The 20,686-nt window shown below is 41.3% G+C and overlaps 1 protein-coding gene across 13 annotated transcripts in view; it reads right to left on the bottom strand.

The window, feature by feature from the left end:
- The window catches only part of RNF220 (ring finger protein 220), a 327,501-nt gene that overhangs the window by 23,467 nt on the left and 283,348 nt on the right, over nt 1-20,686 (bottom strand). For all 13 annotated transcript variants that reach the window (XM_081914744.1, XM_081914747.1, XM_081914743.1 and 10 more), the window contains 4 exons: nt 16,375-16,471; nt 15,605-15,691; nt 13,106-13,161; nt 10,412-10,490 (listed from right to left, as the gene is read on the bottom strand). In XM_081914744.1, coding sequence (XP_081770870.1) covers nt 10,412-10,490; nt 13,106-13,161; nt 15,605-15,691; nt 16,375-16,471 — 319 coding nt within the window. The remainder of the gene's footprint in view (nt 1-10,411; nt 10,491-13,105; nt 13,162-15,604; nt 15,692-16,374; nt 16,472-20,686) is intronic.

The following is a 20,686-nucleotide window of genomic DNA, read 5'->3' as shown; positions in this document are numbered from 1 at the left end:
TTGCCCAAACAAGCCAAGATAAAATCTTAGTTTCTGATCCTCACCTGTTTGGACAAACCCCTGCTTAAATCAGGTGGAACCTCAGTCCCAAGGGCCAAATGTAGCCCTCCAGGCATATTTACCCGGCTCTCAGGAGTTTCCCCCAAGGCCACATCCCTTACCAGCTGTGCTCTCACCCTCCTTGAGTGCTTCTGCCTGGGTGGAATGTGCTCTTGCTTGCTTACCTGGATAGAGGGGTGTCTGTGGTGTGTATAGAAACCTCAGACTTCCATGCAGTAGGAATGTCGCCTACTGTACAAAAGTAAGAGATGCAGCTATTACTCTGCCCACTTTTGCTTCTGGCCCTGCCCACTCACTTTTGGGGAAAGTGTTCTCACCCCCAGGTTTAAACTGCTGTGCTAGAAGGGAGCAGAGTTCTGCAGACTTCTGAGCCAGGATATAAGAATAGATATCATACAATGCAAGGAAAGCACATGTGATTCAGGCAGCTCAGAGCTTCTTTTTTATACTGTTCATTCTGTCTCTTGGGTACCACTTTCTGCTGTCAGATATGCAATCTGCCCCTGTACTGGCATTGAAGGCTGTCACAGGAAACAGCAACTTATATGGCCAAGATTCAGAATTGAGTCCATCATCTTAAGTTACGCTGTGGTCATGTACAACACACAAATCCTATATTGAAGCATACAAATCATCTTTAGGTGCTGTATACACTTGATGGAATACTTGCCCCAAAGAGCTTATTATAAACTTTACAAGGGAGCAAAACTGAAACACTGCAAGTTATGATGACTAATTTGTTACTGGTTGTTGTTTAGAGGCAATGACCGATTTTAGGGACAGGTTTTAGTTCCTGTATGACACAGCTCAAGGTTCCCAAGGTGTAATTTAGTTCTTCAGGGGAAACTAGTTGTATTTTCTAACCTCTGGTTTCCCTTACCTGTAGGCTAACTCCAGTATTTCACAGAGAATCATCATCCATCTAACTGAAATACTCTCCAACGGCCCATCAGCCTTGCCTTCTCTTTGAAATAGCCCAGCTGAGCACTGCACAGACTGTGATTTTCCCCCCTTCTAAGATGTCTTACTCACTCCATAAGCTCAAGACTGACAGTCGAATTTCACACTGTGATAGCCCCCCATCGATTTTTCACTTGCAGGGAGCAACTCTACAAATTAAAGTTAACAGCATTGTTGAAACTTTGAAATAACTGAGGGGGGAAAATGGGATCGAAAAGATACCTGAACACCAGGGGTTCAATGTGTTTGGGGGAGAGGGAGGAAAATTCAAAGGTGAAGGGCATTTCCAGACAATTAAAACCTTTTGAAAGGGAATTCCTTTGAATAAATGAAATCATATCAAAAGATCCACAAAATGTAAAGGTATTGCTGTAGGGGAGGTGGACTGATAGGCAGCATTGCAAAAATACATGAAGACTCTTGTACTTTGAGCAATACAATTATGGAATGTACAATGCCTGAAAATAACAATAGAATAAGAGTAGAATACACCTCAAGTCCACAAAACGTGGGTTGGGAGTGGAATGCCACTTGCCACTAGCAGCGTCATACAGTCTACTCTATTTTTAAATCCTGTGCACTTGTTTGCATTCTCAACCGACTGCTTGAACCTCTCTACTCTGGCCATAGTCCATCTAAACCCTAAATGCTCTCAATACAATCAACTTCAGTAAGTACTGTGGAACATGCACAGAGCGACATTAGACCCCACAGAAATTATGATTACAGTAGTGGTCTCCAGGAGTAGAGACGTCAGTGAAATCCATAGCTCTGGAACTCCTATGGATAGAAGTTTTGGAGGGTTTGAATCTGACCAAAGAAGTGAGCCTTAGGAGACTTGAATTATTCTCAAACTCAGACTAGAATCCAAGCTAAAGAATTCTCAGTTTATTCCTTCCAACCCATTCCTCTGTACAATCCAGTCACCCACTTCCCCTTTAAATCTACTTATTTCTTTGGCCAACAGGAAGTATTCCAGCTGCAAGGAGAGGGAAGGGTGGCGCTCTCCAGTGCTTCATGCTCCATGTAACAGCACATCGGGTGCTGCAAAAGACCCTGGTGCAAGGGTGAGAACCTTTTTCAGCCTGAGGGCCGCATCCCTTCTGGGAAACCTTCGGGGGGCCACATGCCAGTGGTAGGCAGGATCAGAGACAAAAGTGAGTGAAGGAACAAATGTACATTTTACCAACGTGCGGAAGTTTAGTTTCTAAACTCCCTCACTTTCTCCTCTCTATCCCCAATCCAGACAAGCATGAGTTCAAGGACACATTTTAGCAATTTTTTAAACTTAATTTGTTTAAAATATAGACAGATCAATAAAACCAATAGCAAATACAAAGCATCTAATTCAAAATGGGAGGATATAAAAGCAATATATCTATTATCAAAGGGTTGCAACTTTCAGCTTAGTTCATACCATGAGGGTGATCCAACTTCTTCATTTTAATGTCTAATAACTATGTGCTAAAGAGCCCTAGCAAGGGGTGTGGGTGGGTGTGATTCACTTGTTTCTCTATTGCCCCTGAAAGTCTGCAGTGAAAGTCCTACTGCTTGTGCTACCTTGGAGAATTGATTTAGCCTCCCACACTCGTTGCCCTACTCTTCAGAAGTGCTGGAGTTTTTCTCTCAAGTGGATCCCAAGGAAAACTGCAACTAAGAACTCAAAATGCTTTTGAGAAAGGTAAATGGGGTTGATCTCTTCCGTATGCTAGGCTAGAACTCTGCTTGAAGAGAAATTACAGCAGATGGTGTATTACACCATTAGTGTAAACCTACTCTGGGCTACCATGAAACTCCCCCCCCCCCATAGTGAATAATTGCCCAAGTTTATAGGATGCCAAATCCTGTACCAGACACACTAGTAGCATCCACCCTTTCCCCCCAGTAAAATAGTGTGAATTGCTTACTGTTGCCTTAAATTCTCCTCCAAACCCACAGATTCTTTTACATATGCCCTGAAGATGATTAATGCAGGAAGTAGTACTGAACAGTTAATGACCTTGGCTAACTGAGGCTTACATTTTGCAAACAGAGTCACAAACTCAACAGGCAACTGGGATTTCCAGATGTAAACAGCTATGCTTGTGGTGTTACTGAATATTTATTTTTGGCATGTGTCTGCTTTTTCTGTATTTTTAGCCTATTAATCCCAAAACATTTATGGGGAACTGCTTGCAGATAACATCTTGGGTAATTTTATATTAGCCAGTTTTCTGCTCTGAAACAACTTGCTGAATTAAGCGCAAATAAATCTCATGTAGGAAGCACAGGAAGCTGCCTTATAAAGAGTCAGACCATTGGCCCGTCTAGCTCAGGACTGCCTACATTGATTGGCAGCAGTTCTGCAGGGTTTCAAACGGGCTACTCCCAGACCTATCTGGAGATGCCGGGGACTGAACCAAGGACCTTCTACATGCAAAGCAGATGCTCTTCCACTGAGGCAAGGCCCCATCCCCAGAGTTCTCTTAAAAATCTGCATTAACTCTATGGCTTTCTAAGGCACACTTGGCAGCATCTGCCATGCTCTAGTGGCTATGTCCTTTTAAATAGTAATAGTCCCTTTAAATAGTTTGCCTCACCCCATCCCCCACATCCATAATTTAAATGAACACGTTGTTGTTGTTGTTTAGTTGTTTAGTCGTGTCTGACTTTTCGTGACCCCATGAACCAGAGCACGCCAGGCACTCCTGTCTTCCACTGCCTCCCGCAGTTTGGTCAAAATAGCCAAAGTTTTATATTGAGACAAAATAATTACAATTGTATACATCTGTTTAGCTGTATACAATTTATTCCATTTGTCCTATTTGCATATTTCCTGAGAACAGAATTTTGCTGAAATCTGGCAAGGAACTATAATATTAGCAAACAGAGAAGGCAATGTCTGGAAATATGGTATAAAGTGTGCAACAGAAGGAATGAGGTGGTCTTTCAGCTACAGAACAGTTTGAAAAGAGGGCAGGGACTTTCCCACTCTTATTCTTCCACAGAGGGAACTTCTCTCATTTCTGCCACATACAATAAATCAATCATCTGTTCTTCAAGCTAACGTTCCTTTATAGCTGCACCCCTGCCTGGAACAATTTCCCCATCATTTCAGTGGAGAAAACCCAATTTCTCCACTGAATTCTACAATTCTATGAATGGCTCAGCTCCCTCTACTGACAGAATGGGAGCCCTAGGTCCTCATGAGACTCCCATCAGCACCTGAGTAGACAGATATCACCTGCAACATTTTTCATATCCTTAAAAGCTAGAAATGGGGTTTTGTTTTTAAACAATGTCATAGGAAGTTAGCTTCTGCAATTGTCAGACTATGAAAGCCAGAAAGTTGGTTTTATCTCAGGAGCCAAATTCTGGAACACCATTTCTATTCTTGTAGGATAATATCCCAAAGCTTAACTTTTGGAGTGCATTCGAGAAAATGGATTTGAGTAAACAAGAAAGAAAGAAGAAGATTGTCACGTGAGTGTACACACACACACTGACCTCCCTTTTTAAAAACCCTCTTCTAAACCAAACAAGCACCTTGCCCAATCAACCATGAGGAGCATGAAGAGTTATATAAAGAAGATAATTATAAAGGGATTTAATGCTTGGCGAGCTCAAATTGCCAAGGCTTATGACAAAGGTAGCACACACGCTTGCTTAACTGGCCCAGTGCCCTGGCTTTGCTCTTATGTAAGCGACACAGCCGGAGCCGCATCCAAAATGAGATTTGTTTTATGGAAAAGAAGAGCGTGCTCCTTTGCTCTTGGGAACGGCAGCCGAGTCCCACCTCCCTCTAGTTTTGCTCCATTCCTGATTAATGATCTTGTCTGCCTGATTTATGACCCACCCTGACAGATTAGAGTTTCCTCTTCAACCGCCCCCTCCCCCCCCAACCTCAGAAGGCACAGCCACACTCCGCTGGAAATATTAGAGAATTATTAAATAAACATTCATACGTCATGTCTCTTCCCAACCTGAGCTCATCCTAGTCAACACTCGGCAGCCCTGGCCTGTTTGCTTTTCATGCTGACAACAAACAGCTGGAGTGATTCATGGAGAGGCTGGCTACAATGTTTCATGTCATATATCATGCTAGCAGGGCTCCCTGCCCCAACAGAGATAAACTGATCAAGCACAACGGGCTGGAATGAATTTATGACAACACAAAATTGAGGAAAACAAATGGGAGGTGACCCAGTGGGGCACTAACCCAGACTCTTTCCTTGGCCTGCAATCTAGTTTGGTGGCAGAAAGCAAAATTGAACATTGGCACTCTGAATTAAGAGGCTGGCTTCTTAACCCCAGGAAGCCTTGATTTCAAGATGGCACCAGGCAACGTGGCTCGCATCTTCAGGGAGGAGAAAACGAGCCGTTGCCGAGTTTGCAGCCTACACACAGGTGGGCTAGTCTTAGCACCACTGCTAAGATTCAGGGAACAGCAATGCAGGAGGGAGGGCCGAAATGACAGAAAAGGTTGGCTGATCTAAGCAGATACTACCGAAAGAAGGAAAACATGACATCAAGTCTTAAACTAATTTAAAAGCTGTTGTAGAGGAGGAGCAGCAGAATTGTTCCTAGGTAGGAATTGATTCTGATGGCAGAATAAGATGCATTGGCGTTAGACTCCAAGAGGAAAGGCTTAGGGCAGGGATCCCAAGCTGAAGTTCAAGAGCCACTAATAGCTCTTGAGTAGTTTATTTTTCAGAAACTGCAGGCCCAAACAATCCCAAAAGGCTTGCTCCTGCTCCACCCCCCTCCAATCATATATTGGTGAAGCACATGTTTTGCAAGCAAAATATCCCAGGTTCAACCCCTGGCATTCAGTCCAAAGCCCTAGGGTTGCTGGCTGAGCTAGATGGACGCCTGACTCAGTAGAAGGAAGCATCCCATATTAAAAATGAGATGGATGGGAGTTGGAATAGTGGGAGGAAAGAGAAGCATATTGGCCTGGGAATGAATGGAGAGGCTATAGAGAAAGCTTGGATAGAAAGTTGATGGTTGATGCTGTTGTGAAATGACAGAGAAACACCAAAAAGACTGGGAGAGCTGTTTGGAAGAAAAAACAGCAGGAAAGCTGGTGGCTTGCAGCTGCTTCATTTTACCTCTGTGCTACTTTATGGTCTCAAAGTTTCATATGCCAATGAATTGGGACAATTTTTCCAGTGGCAAGAATAGATGGGGGGAAACTGTTTGAGGATGGATGAGACCCTGTTTACAAAGTATATGGCAAGATTATGGGTCAAAAAGCTTTCATCCATTATTATCAACTTTGCCAGATTAGTTCAGGATGAATGCTCAGAGGATTTAGCTCCTTTGCAGACACAGACTCCCTGTGGAGTTCTTCCACACAACCTCTATGTGCATTCACAAGGCACCCAAGAAATGTTCCCCACTAGCCTCTTAACTTAAATAATAGAATCATATAATTGTAGAGTTGGAAGGGAATCTGAGGGTCATCTAGTTCAACCCCCTACAATGCAAGAATCTCAATTAAAGCACCCATGACAGATGGCCATCCAACCTCTTCTTAAAAACCTCCAAGGAAGGAGAGTCCACCACTTTCTGAGGGAGTCTGTTCCACTGTCAAAGAAGCTCTTACCATCACAAAGTACTTACTGATGTTTAGTTGGAATCTCCTTTACCATAACTTGAATCTGTTGGTTTGGGTCCTACCATCTGGAGCAGGAGACAACAAACTTGCCCCATCTTCCATGTGACAGCCCTTTCAGTCCACCAATACCCAAATCCCCCACAAAGCAGTCCCACAGGAATTAACAAAGGAGGCAAAACACTTGCCTTACTACAAGGTTCAGCTATTCACAATAATTTGAGCATCTGCCTGTCAAGAAAAGCAGTTGCTGCTACAGCATTCTGCTTCTGACTTGCTGGACTAGTTTGCAGTCATTACTGACTGACTAGACTGACTAGACTGCCTGCCGGATTTCCTGAGTACAGAATAACTATTGTCAGGATGGCTAACTAGACTCTCCTTAAACTCTTGCATTCCCTAGCTGAGGCTTGGTTGCCCGTCCAGATGGCTAAGCCACACTTGCATCTGTACAGCAAGGTCTAGCAGCATGTAATAGATTCTCTGTGACTACAGAAGAAAGACTGATGTAAATAAGAGATGGAGAAGAATAAGGCGACTGAGAGGTGGATATAGGCGGCTTATGTATAAAATGTTTGGTGCTTTGTGAAGAGATTATTCTTAAAAGGGGAATTAAAGATCTATGAAACATATTAAACAATAAAATAAATATAGTTTAAAAAGCACACAAGATAGAATATTGAGTCCCAGGTTGCATGTTGTTCAGGAGCCAAGGTGGATCCCAGGCACTGAAAGGTTCTTGTTTTAAGCTTAGCAAAACCTATACCAGATGCTCTTGTTGCATGCGTGTGCTGGCTGTACAGCTCAGTAAACCCTTTCTAGCCCTGTTATTCTATCACTTCTGAATACATGCTCAAGCACTGAAAACTAGAAAAACCAGTTTGAACATCAACCAACACAACCAAAGCTGAATCCCACATGGTTTTTCTACAGCTGAGCATTTCATCCCACGTTGTTCTATTTAGTATCTTCTAGACTACAACCATCAGATATAAGCAATATCCTCATTAAAAAAAACAACTAAAAATATATTACATATAGAAATCATCACATGCAGTTAAAGGGGAAAAAAGAGAGAAATCTTTATTTTTTTCTTGTCATAGCGACCCAGTTCAGATGCAACAACAAATCACAATTTTCCATTTTGACTGATCTGAGCCAATAGCAGCTTTCATATCAAATTCAAACAAAAAACGAGATGAATGAGATACAAAGAAGAATCCATCAGCAAATACATTTCTCTTGAACCGAGGTAAGTTGCTTGGCATGCAAGTGATTCAGCTACAAGCAGCCTGAAGCACACATTCCATTAACTTTCAACCCAAGTACATTAGCTCTGCGCCCAAACAAGGACAGTTTACTGTATTGTATTAGCTAATTAAAAATATACGCTCCATGCCTAGACTTTGTTTTGGAAAGGGAAGAGAAAATGAATGTCATTCTTATAAAAGTAGGATCAATAAAGAGAATCACTGCTAACTCCATTAACCATTGTTCTAAATGGACAGCCCAGCTGACACAGGTGATAAACCATGTGCTTCTAAACACTTTTTAAAATGCTAATCAGACATTACATGGAGCTTAACACACTAATCAATAATGCCCAGATTTAAAAGCAAAAATTAAAGTTATGAACAGAAGGAAGTGATCCCATGGAGAGCTCACCACAATCACCACCCAAAACAAGAAAAATGAAACCAATTTAGCTCTAGATTAAGAACCAGGAACTGGAGATGAATCAATTTAGCTAGCTGAACTGGGTCACCATACATCATGGCTTGGCAGTGCAGGTGAAAGCAGCCAGACAGTAAGAATAAAAGAACACCTTCCTTTCTGCAAGCCCCAAGGTCTGATCCCACTTATCAATTAATTTAACAGAGCCCACCCCTTCGCACACAACATTCTAGCTCCTTAACCATCACAACACAAACTATTTATCACACACAACTCCCGGAGGAGCAGGGACAGCACAGCTGGAACCTTTGTTTCTAAACATTTTGTTTTCTGTTCCCTTTGGAACTTAAGTCTCTAACTAAAAAGCAGTAACCCTTTACCACAAGGGATTTCTCATGAACCAAGAAATTGCTGTAAAGTGCAATAAATGGCATTTGGTTTTTACCTTCTTAAGAAAAGTAGTGGGCTGAGTATCCAAGTGTAATTTTTGACTTCTGAAGTCAGGAAGTTTTCAGTGCTCTCTACAAGGGGTCCTAACTTGTCACAAAGAGGAGGGTGCGATACTTTACAACTCCGAATTATAGCATGCACCACCTTGGAAAGAATGTGGGGTCAGCCAAGAGACACTGAATAAAGCTTTTAAAATTATCTGATCAAGATGACATCAACTGATCGTTCTGGAAAATGTCAAACCTCTGCTTGGGAGGCCAGGATCCGAGGGGGATAAGTGTTGGTAACTAATGCTATTGACACAGACTGCTGAAGAAGACTGAATTCTCCTGTCTCCTAAATGGAAGGCAGTATCAAAAGATGGCTAAGCGATAGGTGAAAAAATGGCAACAAGCAGCTAAATCCCTGCAAAGGAAGCTGGCATGCATTGGCAACTAACATTCATGCCTAATCAAATCATGAAATTCTCCTTTCACCCCTCTCTTGATTTCTGCCTCCAACATCCTGAACAGCCTATAATCCTAGCTTTTAATTCCTAGGCACACAAATGTAGGAGGCTGCGGCAGGCAATATATTTCCTTTTGCATTTCATTTAAAATTGTAGCCCAATCTAGGGTGTTAATCTAGAAGAGCAGACATAGGGAACCAATGTCTCACCAGATGCTCTGGGACTACAACTTCCATCATCCCTGACCATTTGCCCCCCCAGGTGGAAGTGATGGGAGTTAGGAGTAAAATAACATTTGGAGGGTCTCAGGATACCCATCTCTGCTTTGGACTACAATAACAGAGAATTCAACTCGACCCCCCAGCACCTTGTTCTGGTAGATAATTGCCCTGAGACTTTGGGCTTGTTCACACAAATCACTGGCTAATAATGCTGTATGCACTGTGGGACATCGGAAACATGGTGCAGTCGTCTAAGGAACTTGTATCTATAGTCTCATATTTTTGTTCTCATGACCTTAGCCTATTTCTATGCTTAAGACTTCAATTTTGTCTCTGCTAATTAGGAGCATACAAAAATGGCATAGGATAGTACTGCACATAGCATTGCCTTGCTGCAAGGAGACAGTGCAACATTATGTATCATCCTTAGGCTTGCCCCTGCACTTTGGTGAAGCAAAAGATCCAGTCCCATGTGACTCATCCCCAATGGAAATGAAGGTTAAGATAATCTTATTCTTTTCCAGAGGCAGGCCATATAAAGTAAAGCTTCTGAAAAATAACACATCCCAAGGGAAGGAAAAGGGCAGCACTTTGATACTGTTGAGAATTTAACACAGGGGGAAGATTTGCCATCATCCCTCTAAAGCTGTAGAAACTACAATAGGGACTTAGAAACGAAATATAAAATCATCCTTTCACTTTTAGAGCCAACAAACAAAATGGATTTTCCTCCATCCTACAGATGCGGAATTCCTATGAAGAATGAAAAACAAGCAAAAAAGGGGGGGGGGAGGGACCTATCTGACATTCAGCTATGGGAGAGATAAATACTGTGTGTGAGTTTAAAAGCTGGATATGTTTCGCATGAGAAACATGTGGGAACTACACAAGGAAAGCTATAAGCAGCATGTCAGTGCTACAGTGATGCCCCTTTGATAGAAAGCTCCTGGCAGTCTTTTTTGCCATCCCTAACAAAGACAGACATTCCTGAGCCATACTCACTTTTCTATGTCACTATTCTTGCAGGTCTTTTGCATAGGCTCCTGTTTACTGCTCTCTCCGTTACTCGTTGATGGCATTTCTGCAAAAGTAAGGAAGAGCCCAGATCAGTGAAGGGAAATGTTTATTCACAAAAAGTCAGAGAAACCCAATTGTTGGTGAATTGTTCTAGTGCTGGTTCCCAAGAAGAAACTACCAATAACATGCTGGAGTGTCCAAGTGACAAGTACTGTTGTATCACTCAAGACGCATTCATGACTTGCCAAGTATGGCAGACCTGAAGAACTCATAGCCCACAAAGTAGTTCTGGAATTGATAGGGCCATGGATTACTCAAAGCAAATAATGAGGCTGGGATGCCAAATTATGACAAATTGCAGCAATCCATCAATTTCCTGCTTTACATTGGCAACTGTTCACCCAAAACCGAAGCACTCGGAATTACGAGCAGTTTTCAAACCAGATAGACACAAAGGATCCACTTTAACTTCCTTGAAATCGATTTGGTAAATGGCTTGTATGTGCAATTTGTTCTTTGTCAATGCTGTGAACTGCAGTTAGGATTCTAGAGGTTTTCTATTCAAGGGGTTTTCTGGAAGAAACATGTGTTTACAAGCCAGACAGGTTTACCCACACATAGGAATCAAAGTAATGCCATTTCTGTGGTCAGAAGAGGCTGAGAATTTTCTCACAAGCCTTTTGAAATCATGAGGGGAGGAGCACTGTTTCCAGAGGAAGAATTGTGAGAAGAGAGGAACTGTCTGCCATCAGGGGGCAGCTGGTTTTGCTCTACAGGTGCAGCTGCTGCCTCACTTCCATCCCGAGGAACCTTCAGAAAGGAGTTGCTGCCAGGGGCATTATGTGTAGGTGTATTTTAATGTGCTGAATAGCGGGAAAGTCATGGGGTTGTGGAGAGTGTGTGTATAAACTTAACAGTGCCTAGTTTATATTTTGGGGTTGCTATTTTGTTAATGTTATTGTTTTACAGATTATAAATTCTGTATTAATTTTTAATCATATACTATGACTTTTGCTTTAACTGTGATGTTTAGCTTATTTTTTAGTTGTTGCTGTGTTAAGAGTGTTTTATAGATTATAATTGCTTCATTGATTATTTGTTAATTATTCTATATGATTTATGCTGTATTTGTAATGTTCCATTATGTTCTACTATGTCGCTGTTATTTATTGTTTGTAAGCTGCTTTGGGATTCATTTGAATGAAAAGCAGCACAGAAATATAATAAATCAAAATCATTGCAGGACAGCTGGCATCGGAACTTCTCAGGAGTTTAACTGGAATTGAACTCTACTTGCACAGTATTGTCCCAATTCCTGAGCTAATTTCCACAGTGATAATATTTTATTCTTTACTACCATGGATAAAGAAAAAGGTGTGAAATCACAAACAAGAATGTGGAATCACACAGAAAAAATCCCCAGAAGATAATGATTGCCAAACTTATTTAAAATATCCCTCTACTCCAAATGCAGAATACTTCCTCCCCATCAATACATACTGCCTGGGAACTTCCAGCCATACTTTCTTTTAGCACCCCATCTTTTTTTAACCTGTATGTAAATGTCACTTTTCAACAGTTATAGCAACCGAGATGCAATATCAGAGAGAGAGAGAGAGTGAGAGAGAGTGGGATTTGGACTATGGACACCCTAGTCATCAAGCTCCTAGAAGTGCAATTTCTCTCAAAAACCGAACTATCTCACAGGGTTGAGAGAATAAAAATGGTGGGACTTCATGAACGCTGCCCTGTTTATGCCTTAAAATAAATATTTTATATTTCTTATGAAAAGTTTTATCCTGTTCTTCAGTCCATTGCTTCTAAGCAGTTACCAGAAATAAAACAATTCATATAAAGATCATTTATCTAAAATGCAGAATATCATCAGAAGCCAGATAAAGGTACTGCATTAAAAGGGTGAAAAACCAAAACACACGGAAAATTAAAAAGATGTCTCAAAAGGCACTGAAATTGCATCAGACCCAGAGCCAGATGAACCTTCTTGGGCAGGCATTTCAAAGTTAAAACCCAAGAACTGAAAAGGACTTATAGACCTTACCTCTGAAGGCTTCTGAGAAAGATATTAATGGCTGATCATTTAGTAATATAAACAAATACTGTGACACTGGCATGCATATCTATAGAAGGCAAAAAAGCAGGGGGCGGGATTTGCTATCTCAGAATGCATAATAACCTCAAACACAATTATGGTAATAAATGGAAAGCTTTCATGTCTCTCAAATCATCCTCCAAACCAAGAGGAATGAGAATGCATTGCAGGCTAGTCACAGGATTCAAAGCCAGAAAATCATATTCAAACTTCTTGTGACTTGGGTTATATTCCAGAACACTCTGGGGGCATTTAGCAGAAGTGTGGGATAGAAATAATGCACCATAATCTTCTCTGGGTGACTCCATAGTTTCAGTTTTTTCTATTGGAAAATGGAGGCAATAACCTGTCTCCATCTCCAGGAGCACAAATTAAACTGCTGCATGGATTCTCCTATCAAAACTCAAAAGCTGGTAACCACTCTATTACACTACTTCAGATCTCTGGTGTTGGGCACACAGGAATAATAATACTCCCAATATGCTGAATACTAAAACTGCACCATAAAATACCGATTGTCACAATGCAAGCCAACCCAACAGATTGCCACTTATATATCTTACACTCACCGTCACTTGCCCACTTAGAAAATTCTGGTGTTATTCGGGTACTAGGCGTGCCACCACTGGAAAAAGAGACAGCAGTGAAAATTTGTCCCAGGAAAAATCCCACAGCATGCATTTCTTCTCACCATTATTAGGAATGATTATGTACATAGTATTTAAAGTTTGTCAATTGCCTTACAATCAATTTGTGTTTACTCTCACAACTGTGTTAAAGCAGGAAACTATTATTTTCATTTTACATATGGGAAACTGAGAAAAAATCTGTCCTCCCATGCAATGAATCCCTAGCAGAAGATGAACTTGAACAGAGGCCTTCCAGGCCTAGCCATAACTATGTATCCACTGGAAGGGAGATAAGACATGTTCTAGTCAGTGCAGAATGCAGCTACTGCAATGGTGGGTTAAGAGTGGATTACACCAATGCTACATCTTTACTGACTCCTTGTCATCTTCTGCATGCAATTCAAGATCCTAGTTCTTGAGTGATTTAAGCATTTACAGAACTTAGAGCTCACCTTTCATCTTCTGTTCTGTCACTTTCTTAAGATTTACCAAGAGTGCACCAAGACCTCCCTTTACTTGTGTCAGCTACATGCTAAGCTTTGAATAGCATGCAGAAATGATTTCCATAACTCCCTACAAACTGTGGAAATTCTTTCCCAACAAGACTCACTGATAGCATTTTTTTCAAAAGCATTCAAGCAGACTTTAAATGGCTAAATTTAAGCATACCTAGAGATACTCTCACTGTTTTCGTAATTTTAAATTACTGTTACTTTACTGTATTTTTAATATTTTGTTGGAAGCCATCCAGAGTGGCGGGGAAAACCCAGCCAGATGGGTGGGGTATAAATAATAAATTATTATTACATTGCTTAAATTATTGCTACCACCTACTATGGGCTATAGGGATAGGGCAGGTTAACCATCAGAACTCCACACTAACACCCTGGCATTTCTGCCTTCCTTTCAACATCAAATATTAGTCACTGTCAATTCAAATTACTGGAGGCAGCAATAGTATGAGGCAGATATGTGTTTCTATGAAGTGAAATCTGATTTCAGGCCACTGCTTGTAACAAGCTAAGCAGTAGGAAAACTTCATTTCACTGCTCTATCAATCTCTTCAACCTTGACCTCCAAGGCTCACTCTGCCTAAGAGACTGGAGCAATGTAAGTGCTGTTTCCACACAGGGCAGAGGGCTTGAAAAACCAATCCATTTCTTAGCTCTCTGTTAACACCCATTCAGTTATTTGCCTGAAATGCTTTCCAGAATCTTCCACACAAGGCCTGTGGAGAAGTCTAGCAGACAGCAGCCCAGAATATATAATCAACACTGCAAGGACCTTGAGATCCATTAAAGTGGTCAACTCCTAGACACTTATGGATCCTACCAGAATTCAGAATGATCTGGGGGATTTAGGTGCTTTTGCCAGTGGTTCAGTCACTGTGATTTGTAATTGCCAGAGTCACTTGAAAAAACTACTCTTGAGTACCACCTTAACCAGTGGAAAAAGGCTTCCCTATCGTTTAATGAGATTTGGTCAAAGAGTGCTAGTAGTTTTTTAAGAAATCAAAATTAATCTACTGAAGGGGAAGGGTCATAGTTCAGTGACAGAACACATTATTTACATGTAAAAGGTCCCTGACATTTGCAGGTAAGACTCCTATATGAAACCACAGACAGCCTCAAATATTTAATGTAGACTGACCTTCACCAACCTGGTCCCCCCCAGTTTGTTTTGGACTACAACTCCCATCAGTTTCAGTCAGCATGGATGTGTTGACTGCACCTGATGGAAGTTGTAGAAAACATCTGCAAAGGCTGATGTGAATAATACCGAGCTAGATGGACCAATGATTGACTCAGTATATGGGTTTGACATTCTTGCATTGCAGGGGTTTGGACTAGATGGTCCTTGTAGTCCCTTCAAACTCTACAATTCTATGATCTGTATGCACTTGTCTTACTTATTTCAAATGGGGCACAAGCATGCTTAACAGGGTTTCCACCCCTTCTCCTTTCCTTATCCACACAATGAAAAACTTCTGCACCCTGCCCTGTTGTCAAAAATTCATAATGTGGGTCTTATCAAAAATTCTAAATTGTACAAAGCCTATATTTCTCAACTGTAAATAAATAAGCTCATCAGTATTATACAAATCTACCTGATTTTCATATTTCTAATGGGCGAGCTGAGAGTTTTTTCCAGTGCACAATGCCCCATGTACGAGGTGCTATGTCCAGAGTCAGGATTTAATTTCTCAAAGAACAAGAACTACTACCTTTGGCATAAATGTGGCCAAGGAGTAGGGTGGGACTTTACTGCTGTGTTATAGATGGGTAACAATTTCTTTGCAAGTAGCTGCTTCCGAAGTTCTTCCTGCCTTGCATCTCACACTGATATATCTGCTTTGAGAAACATCCTCACCGCCCACCCAGCACCATGAAGCATGTCCTGCTCCACTCCCAGACAGTACTTTTAAAAGTCCACACTTACTTTAAGACTGCACCTCGAAGCGCCTCTCTCTCCTTGGCTTCACCTGGTTCTTCCCCAGTGCATGGAATGATATCTGCCTCTGTGTATCTAAGCATGGAGGGTTAAGGAGAGCACAGCCTGATGAATAAGAAGCTTTCACTGCTTATCCCAAGCCATCAAGGCAGAGCAGCCAAGAATTCCTTTGTGGGATGGGTAGGAACTGTTTGTAGTCCAAGGGCCACATTTCCTTCTGGGTAACTTTTTCTGGGGCCCACACAGCAGTGGTGAGCAGGGGCAGATGCAAAATGGGCAGATCAATGAATGTGAATGTACCTTTCCACACTAGGCTAGTTTCTACACACACACACACACACACACACACACACACACAAACCATACAAATTCAATATAGTGCACCAATTAGAATGGCACCAGAAATTCTGAAGTACTAAAGAATGCATTTCAAAGACCACAAGGTTCCTTTCATCACAAGGAACGTGTGAACACAATAACAGCTGTTTGATAATAAGAACATGCTCATCTTAAAACAGCAGAGGAGGAAATCATCGCTCCTCAGCGACGAATCAGATGCTGGAACTGGTGAAATTACTACCCAGGTCATGACTAGTAAATAAAGTTGCTAACAGAGCAATTTCAGTGAACAGGGAACTTGTGGAATCCTCTCCTAACTGAATGAAAACGTATGAATTAGGCAAGAGCAGCAAGAGTTTTAGTGGCACAGCAGAGCCACAGTCTCTTGGTGGGAGTTCAGCACCTCTAGAAAATGATACTGTGGCTTTCCATATTCCAGTGTGTCATCTCCATCCACATCAAGGTCAGCATCACTGTCTGGATTCTCCTTGCCGCTGCACATGACAAACCCGGACCCTGAAGGAAAAGAAAAGATGTGCAATGTGTCACCACAGGGCACAGAGGAACAAAATGTGGCCTGGGCAAGTCTAGGGGAGGGGAAAGATGTCATGGGAGAGAGAAAGCAGTCTTTTAGCTGCATAGGTTTCCAGCAGTCACTTTCCTCCAGGCTCATTTTAGCTATGGTTTGATCCAGGCTATCTCCCTGTCTCAACTGTATGTAATACAATGGTAACATTGTAAAATTTCATAAGTATGAAGAGAGGTCACGATATATCTTGATCTATAAATCTCTTTCTCTATATAGAGAGACAGAGCGCGCTGGGGGAGCAAAGAGAATTGTGAGTCATGACACAGTCTGTCAGAGATAAACTGGACTGGGAACCAGAACTGCTCAGCAACAGAAAAAGTGTACTCAAGCCAAAAACTAGCAAGTCTGTGATTTATTAGGTTTGTTGCAAACAGGAGGTGGTAAATGCGTAGAAACATCCAATTAATATGGGAGATGAAAAACACACTCCAGGCTTGTATACCACAGAAGAATTCTATAGACTCCAAATGCAAAAATGGGGAAGTGAGAAATAAGGGTTCAATGCAGGCTTGATGGACCACACATAAACTGATATGTAAAGCAGAATACTTTTGTGTGCAGGAAGGAAACTGGTTCCAAACACTATCATCACTTCCTTCATGATCTTTACAATTTCATAAAACTGAATTGCTTGCCATCCCACCCCCACCCCACCCCGTGCCCATGCACTGGGTTAGATCACATTACAAAGATTTTAATGAGCAGAGAGCCAAGGGGACAAAGGTGTTGTTTATTGGAGGTGTTTCAAAGAAAGGAGTATATTTAGTATTGAATGGACAGAAGCAAAAATCGAGTGATGTTATAAGGAATATCCTCGTCTCAAATTACCAGAGGCATCCAATCCTAGTCATAAATCTGGCATCTAGACTTTATGCACAAATGCAAACTCCCTCCATCAACCTTTCATTCCTTTCATTTGCACCAGCCCCTAAGTCTAATATTGTACTTGCCCGTACAACTCTCTTATGGGCAGTCGAAAATTCTGTGCTAGAATCCCAGATTCTGCACTCAGATAATTCAGTGTTATACAGCTCAAATGAAGGATTTAAAAGCAAAATTGTTTTGTTTACCCACTTTGGGCTGTAGTGTGGAACTTATTTTTCTATGAGTAAGTTTCTATTTCAGCCTCTGAAAATGGAAGGGCTCCATTCCTCCTCTAGGAGGAAGAGGGTGGCGGCATATTTTGCAGATTTTCCCTTCACCTTTCAGTGCCATCTCCCATGTTGTTTCAGATGGTCCCCTGAGCTTCCAGAGCAGCTTTCCAGGAAGGGGACATGTTTGGAAAGGAAAAAAATCAGCAACCTCTCTCACTTTTGCTAGAATACTACTTTCAAAAGAAGTTAGCTCAGATATTTTCTGCCATTTTGCAATGGTAGTTGGATGCCATGTTTTCAAGACAACACACAATTTGGCAATACAGTTTCTAGAGAAATCCTGGCTAGTCTTTGCACACCTCCATTTTGTCCACTGTGAAAAATGAGAACTAAGGTTGCTAATGTTTGCTTCTGCAGACTTCCTGGGTTTTTGCTTTTCTTTAAAGATGTGCATGCACAGGAACTGAAATACCTGCAAAAATCCCCAGAACAGTAGTGGAGGGGGGAAAGGATGGGGAATGACTGACATAAGGGACAGAAAAACAGCCCAGATACTTTCCATCAAGTTCTACCCACTGGTGTAGAAAACGGAATAGCAATGAATATTCATGACTGAAAAAATGGAATTTGTGGAAACTTATTTGCTAAAACCCACACATAGAAAAACTGGATTTTTGTAACTTATTTATGTTGTAACGCCCACATCTGGAAGTACCCAAAATTGCCCAGGATTTTGAAGCCTCCTCGGTTTGTCTAGCAAGTACCAACTTTTCAGTTTATTTAGATTTAAAACAGGACAGAGTTGCTAAAGACTGTAGTACTTTTCCATAGTTGCCCAAAGAGCATGAGTGCTATTTCACACTGGTAGAGACAATGAGGTCACACAGATACTGGCCTGCAGTATGCCAGTATCAGGTATAATTTAGTTTGTAATTTCTAAAAAGCCCAGCCTCTAAACACACAAGCTTCTTTCTTTCCCACCATCTCTCAAATACAAAGCAGAAGTTATGGCTTGACCTGGGCTGTGATCTGAATGCCATCTATATTAAAGATGTAGAACAAGATTTGAGGCTGGAGGAAATCTTGAATAGAAATGAATTTTATCTCTGTTCACTTCAGTAACAGAATTGATACAAAAATGGGGAGAAAGAAGCAGCTTTTAGGAAATCCAATTTCTTGTCCTATATGTCAAATTAAGCTACCAGAACACAGTACAAGCAACAAAAGTTTACCATACAAAGTCAGAGACAAGAATCTCCTTTTCACAGTTGCATTTCTCTATATGTGCTCAGGAAGCTCAGTTCAAAGACTGCAAAGTAGAAGAGAGAAGCCTATGATGCCACCGGAGTCCAAACTGTTATATGGAATACTAGGGCTGCACCTTGAAGGAACCTAAAGTATGATCATAGTTTCATTTCAACCAGGCCTGAAATTAAGTCCTAATGAGACAGTAAGTGGGCAAGGCTAACATGGGTTGCTGATAGGAGGAAGAGTCGTAAGTAGAATTCTGATCAGATTTCTCTCTGTTGAAACTTTATTTTCTGAAATTCTTGTTAGAACCCAGTAAATATTGTCAAATCCTGGCCCAATCTTGGTCTGCCAGGCTGTTTTCCCCAAGCTATGCCAACCTGCCCAACAAGTTAGTTGACTATAGCCCATAGTACTGTATTTAAGAGGCTTAAAAATTGAAATGGGTGGCTGGCCAGAAATGGCCATAGCCAAAGGGTGGGGGCGGGGAGAGAAGAGAAAAGGAAGGAAAGAAAAATCTCATACTGACTTACAGAATCACTTGCAAGATTTGGTGATACTGCAGAACTGTCACTACTTTATTTAACAAAACATACATACCACTTGATTGCAGCAAAACTTCTAAGCCCTTTACAAGAAGCCTAGAAAGTGGTATATACATTTTGTTAAATACAATAATAAATTCTGCAACCAGAAAATGTAAATTAAGAAAATGTTGCATTACTCATTATGCATAAAAGTTCTACTTGCCTATCTTTTTTCTTTCATATTTTGGAATGCTGTGCATGTATGCACATGAAATTTACTTACTGTAGTCAACACTTAACATCCTACCTTTCTGTCCTCCAGTTAACTGACTTTGCCAGAGAAGGAAAATTAAGTCTGTAAAGCTTCTTATGCTTCATCAGGAGAGCACAACAGAAGTATTATGGGTGGCAGAAGTGGTCTGGAGTTCTCATTGTGTGGAACAAAACAAGTTCATGCATCTACAGGAAGACTTGATGCATAAGCAATCTACCTGCCAGCTTCAGAAAGTCATGGGTCTCTGCTCTATGATGCAGTAACTGAGGGAGATTTATTTATTTTTTAATTCTTGAGTTGCCGCTGGGTAACATTATAGTATCTCCAGAATCTCAAGAGTGACTCCTACATGGCTGACACTACCTATAAAAAGGGACCCTGTGCCCAGCATAAGGATGGATATAGGGACGATTCCAACAGGGTCAAGGCTTTTGTTACACTTTTGTGTCCCAACTCACTCACATTTTTTCACTGTACAGAGCCAGTGAAAACATGCCAGCAGCTGTTTAAATATTGGAGGTCTAAACCGATTTACATTAATTATTCATCCCAGGCTCATTCAAACCAGATTTCTGGACAAGAACCTTTATAAATGAATTAAATGGGGTTTATAAAAGCAGGACAACCCAATAGGATCATAGCTGCTATGTGTGCACATATGTGCATGCACACGTGCAAATGAAGTGTAAAGATCTAAAAAAACCAACCACACTACTAGTCTTTGGCACAAGCGCAATTCCACCCTGAGTGGGGAAAAGGACAGGAAGTCCAAGACAGAGAAGAATTCCAACAAAAATGCTTGAAGGCAATTCCATGACTTCCCTGCCCATAAGGCTAATGGTTCTAATATACCCAGGTGGTTGCTTGCTTGGGGCAATGCATTTCAGGGAGACCAGACCTCTTACCTGACATAATTATACTAGCTTTTAGGGTTCAAACCAATTTGTCCTCCATGTTTATGAATGCATATCCCTTTCTTAATTTGTAGGCTATTTGAGG

This window comes from Podarcis melisellensis (assembly GCF_964234715.1).
Source record: "Podarcis melisellensis genome assembly, chromosome: 6".
Classification (NCBI taxonomy): domain Eukaryota; kingdom Metazoa; phylum Chordata; class Lepidosauria; order Squamata; family Lacertidae; genus Podarcis; species Podarcis melisellensis.
The sequence above is the reverse complement of the archived record's forward strand: the minus strand, read 5'-3'. Positions and strand labels throughout refer to the sequence as shown.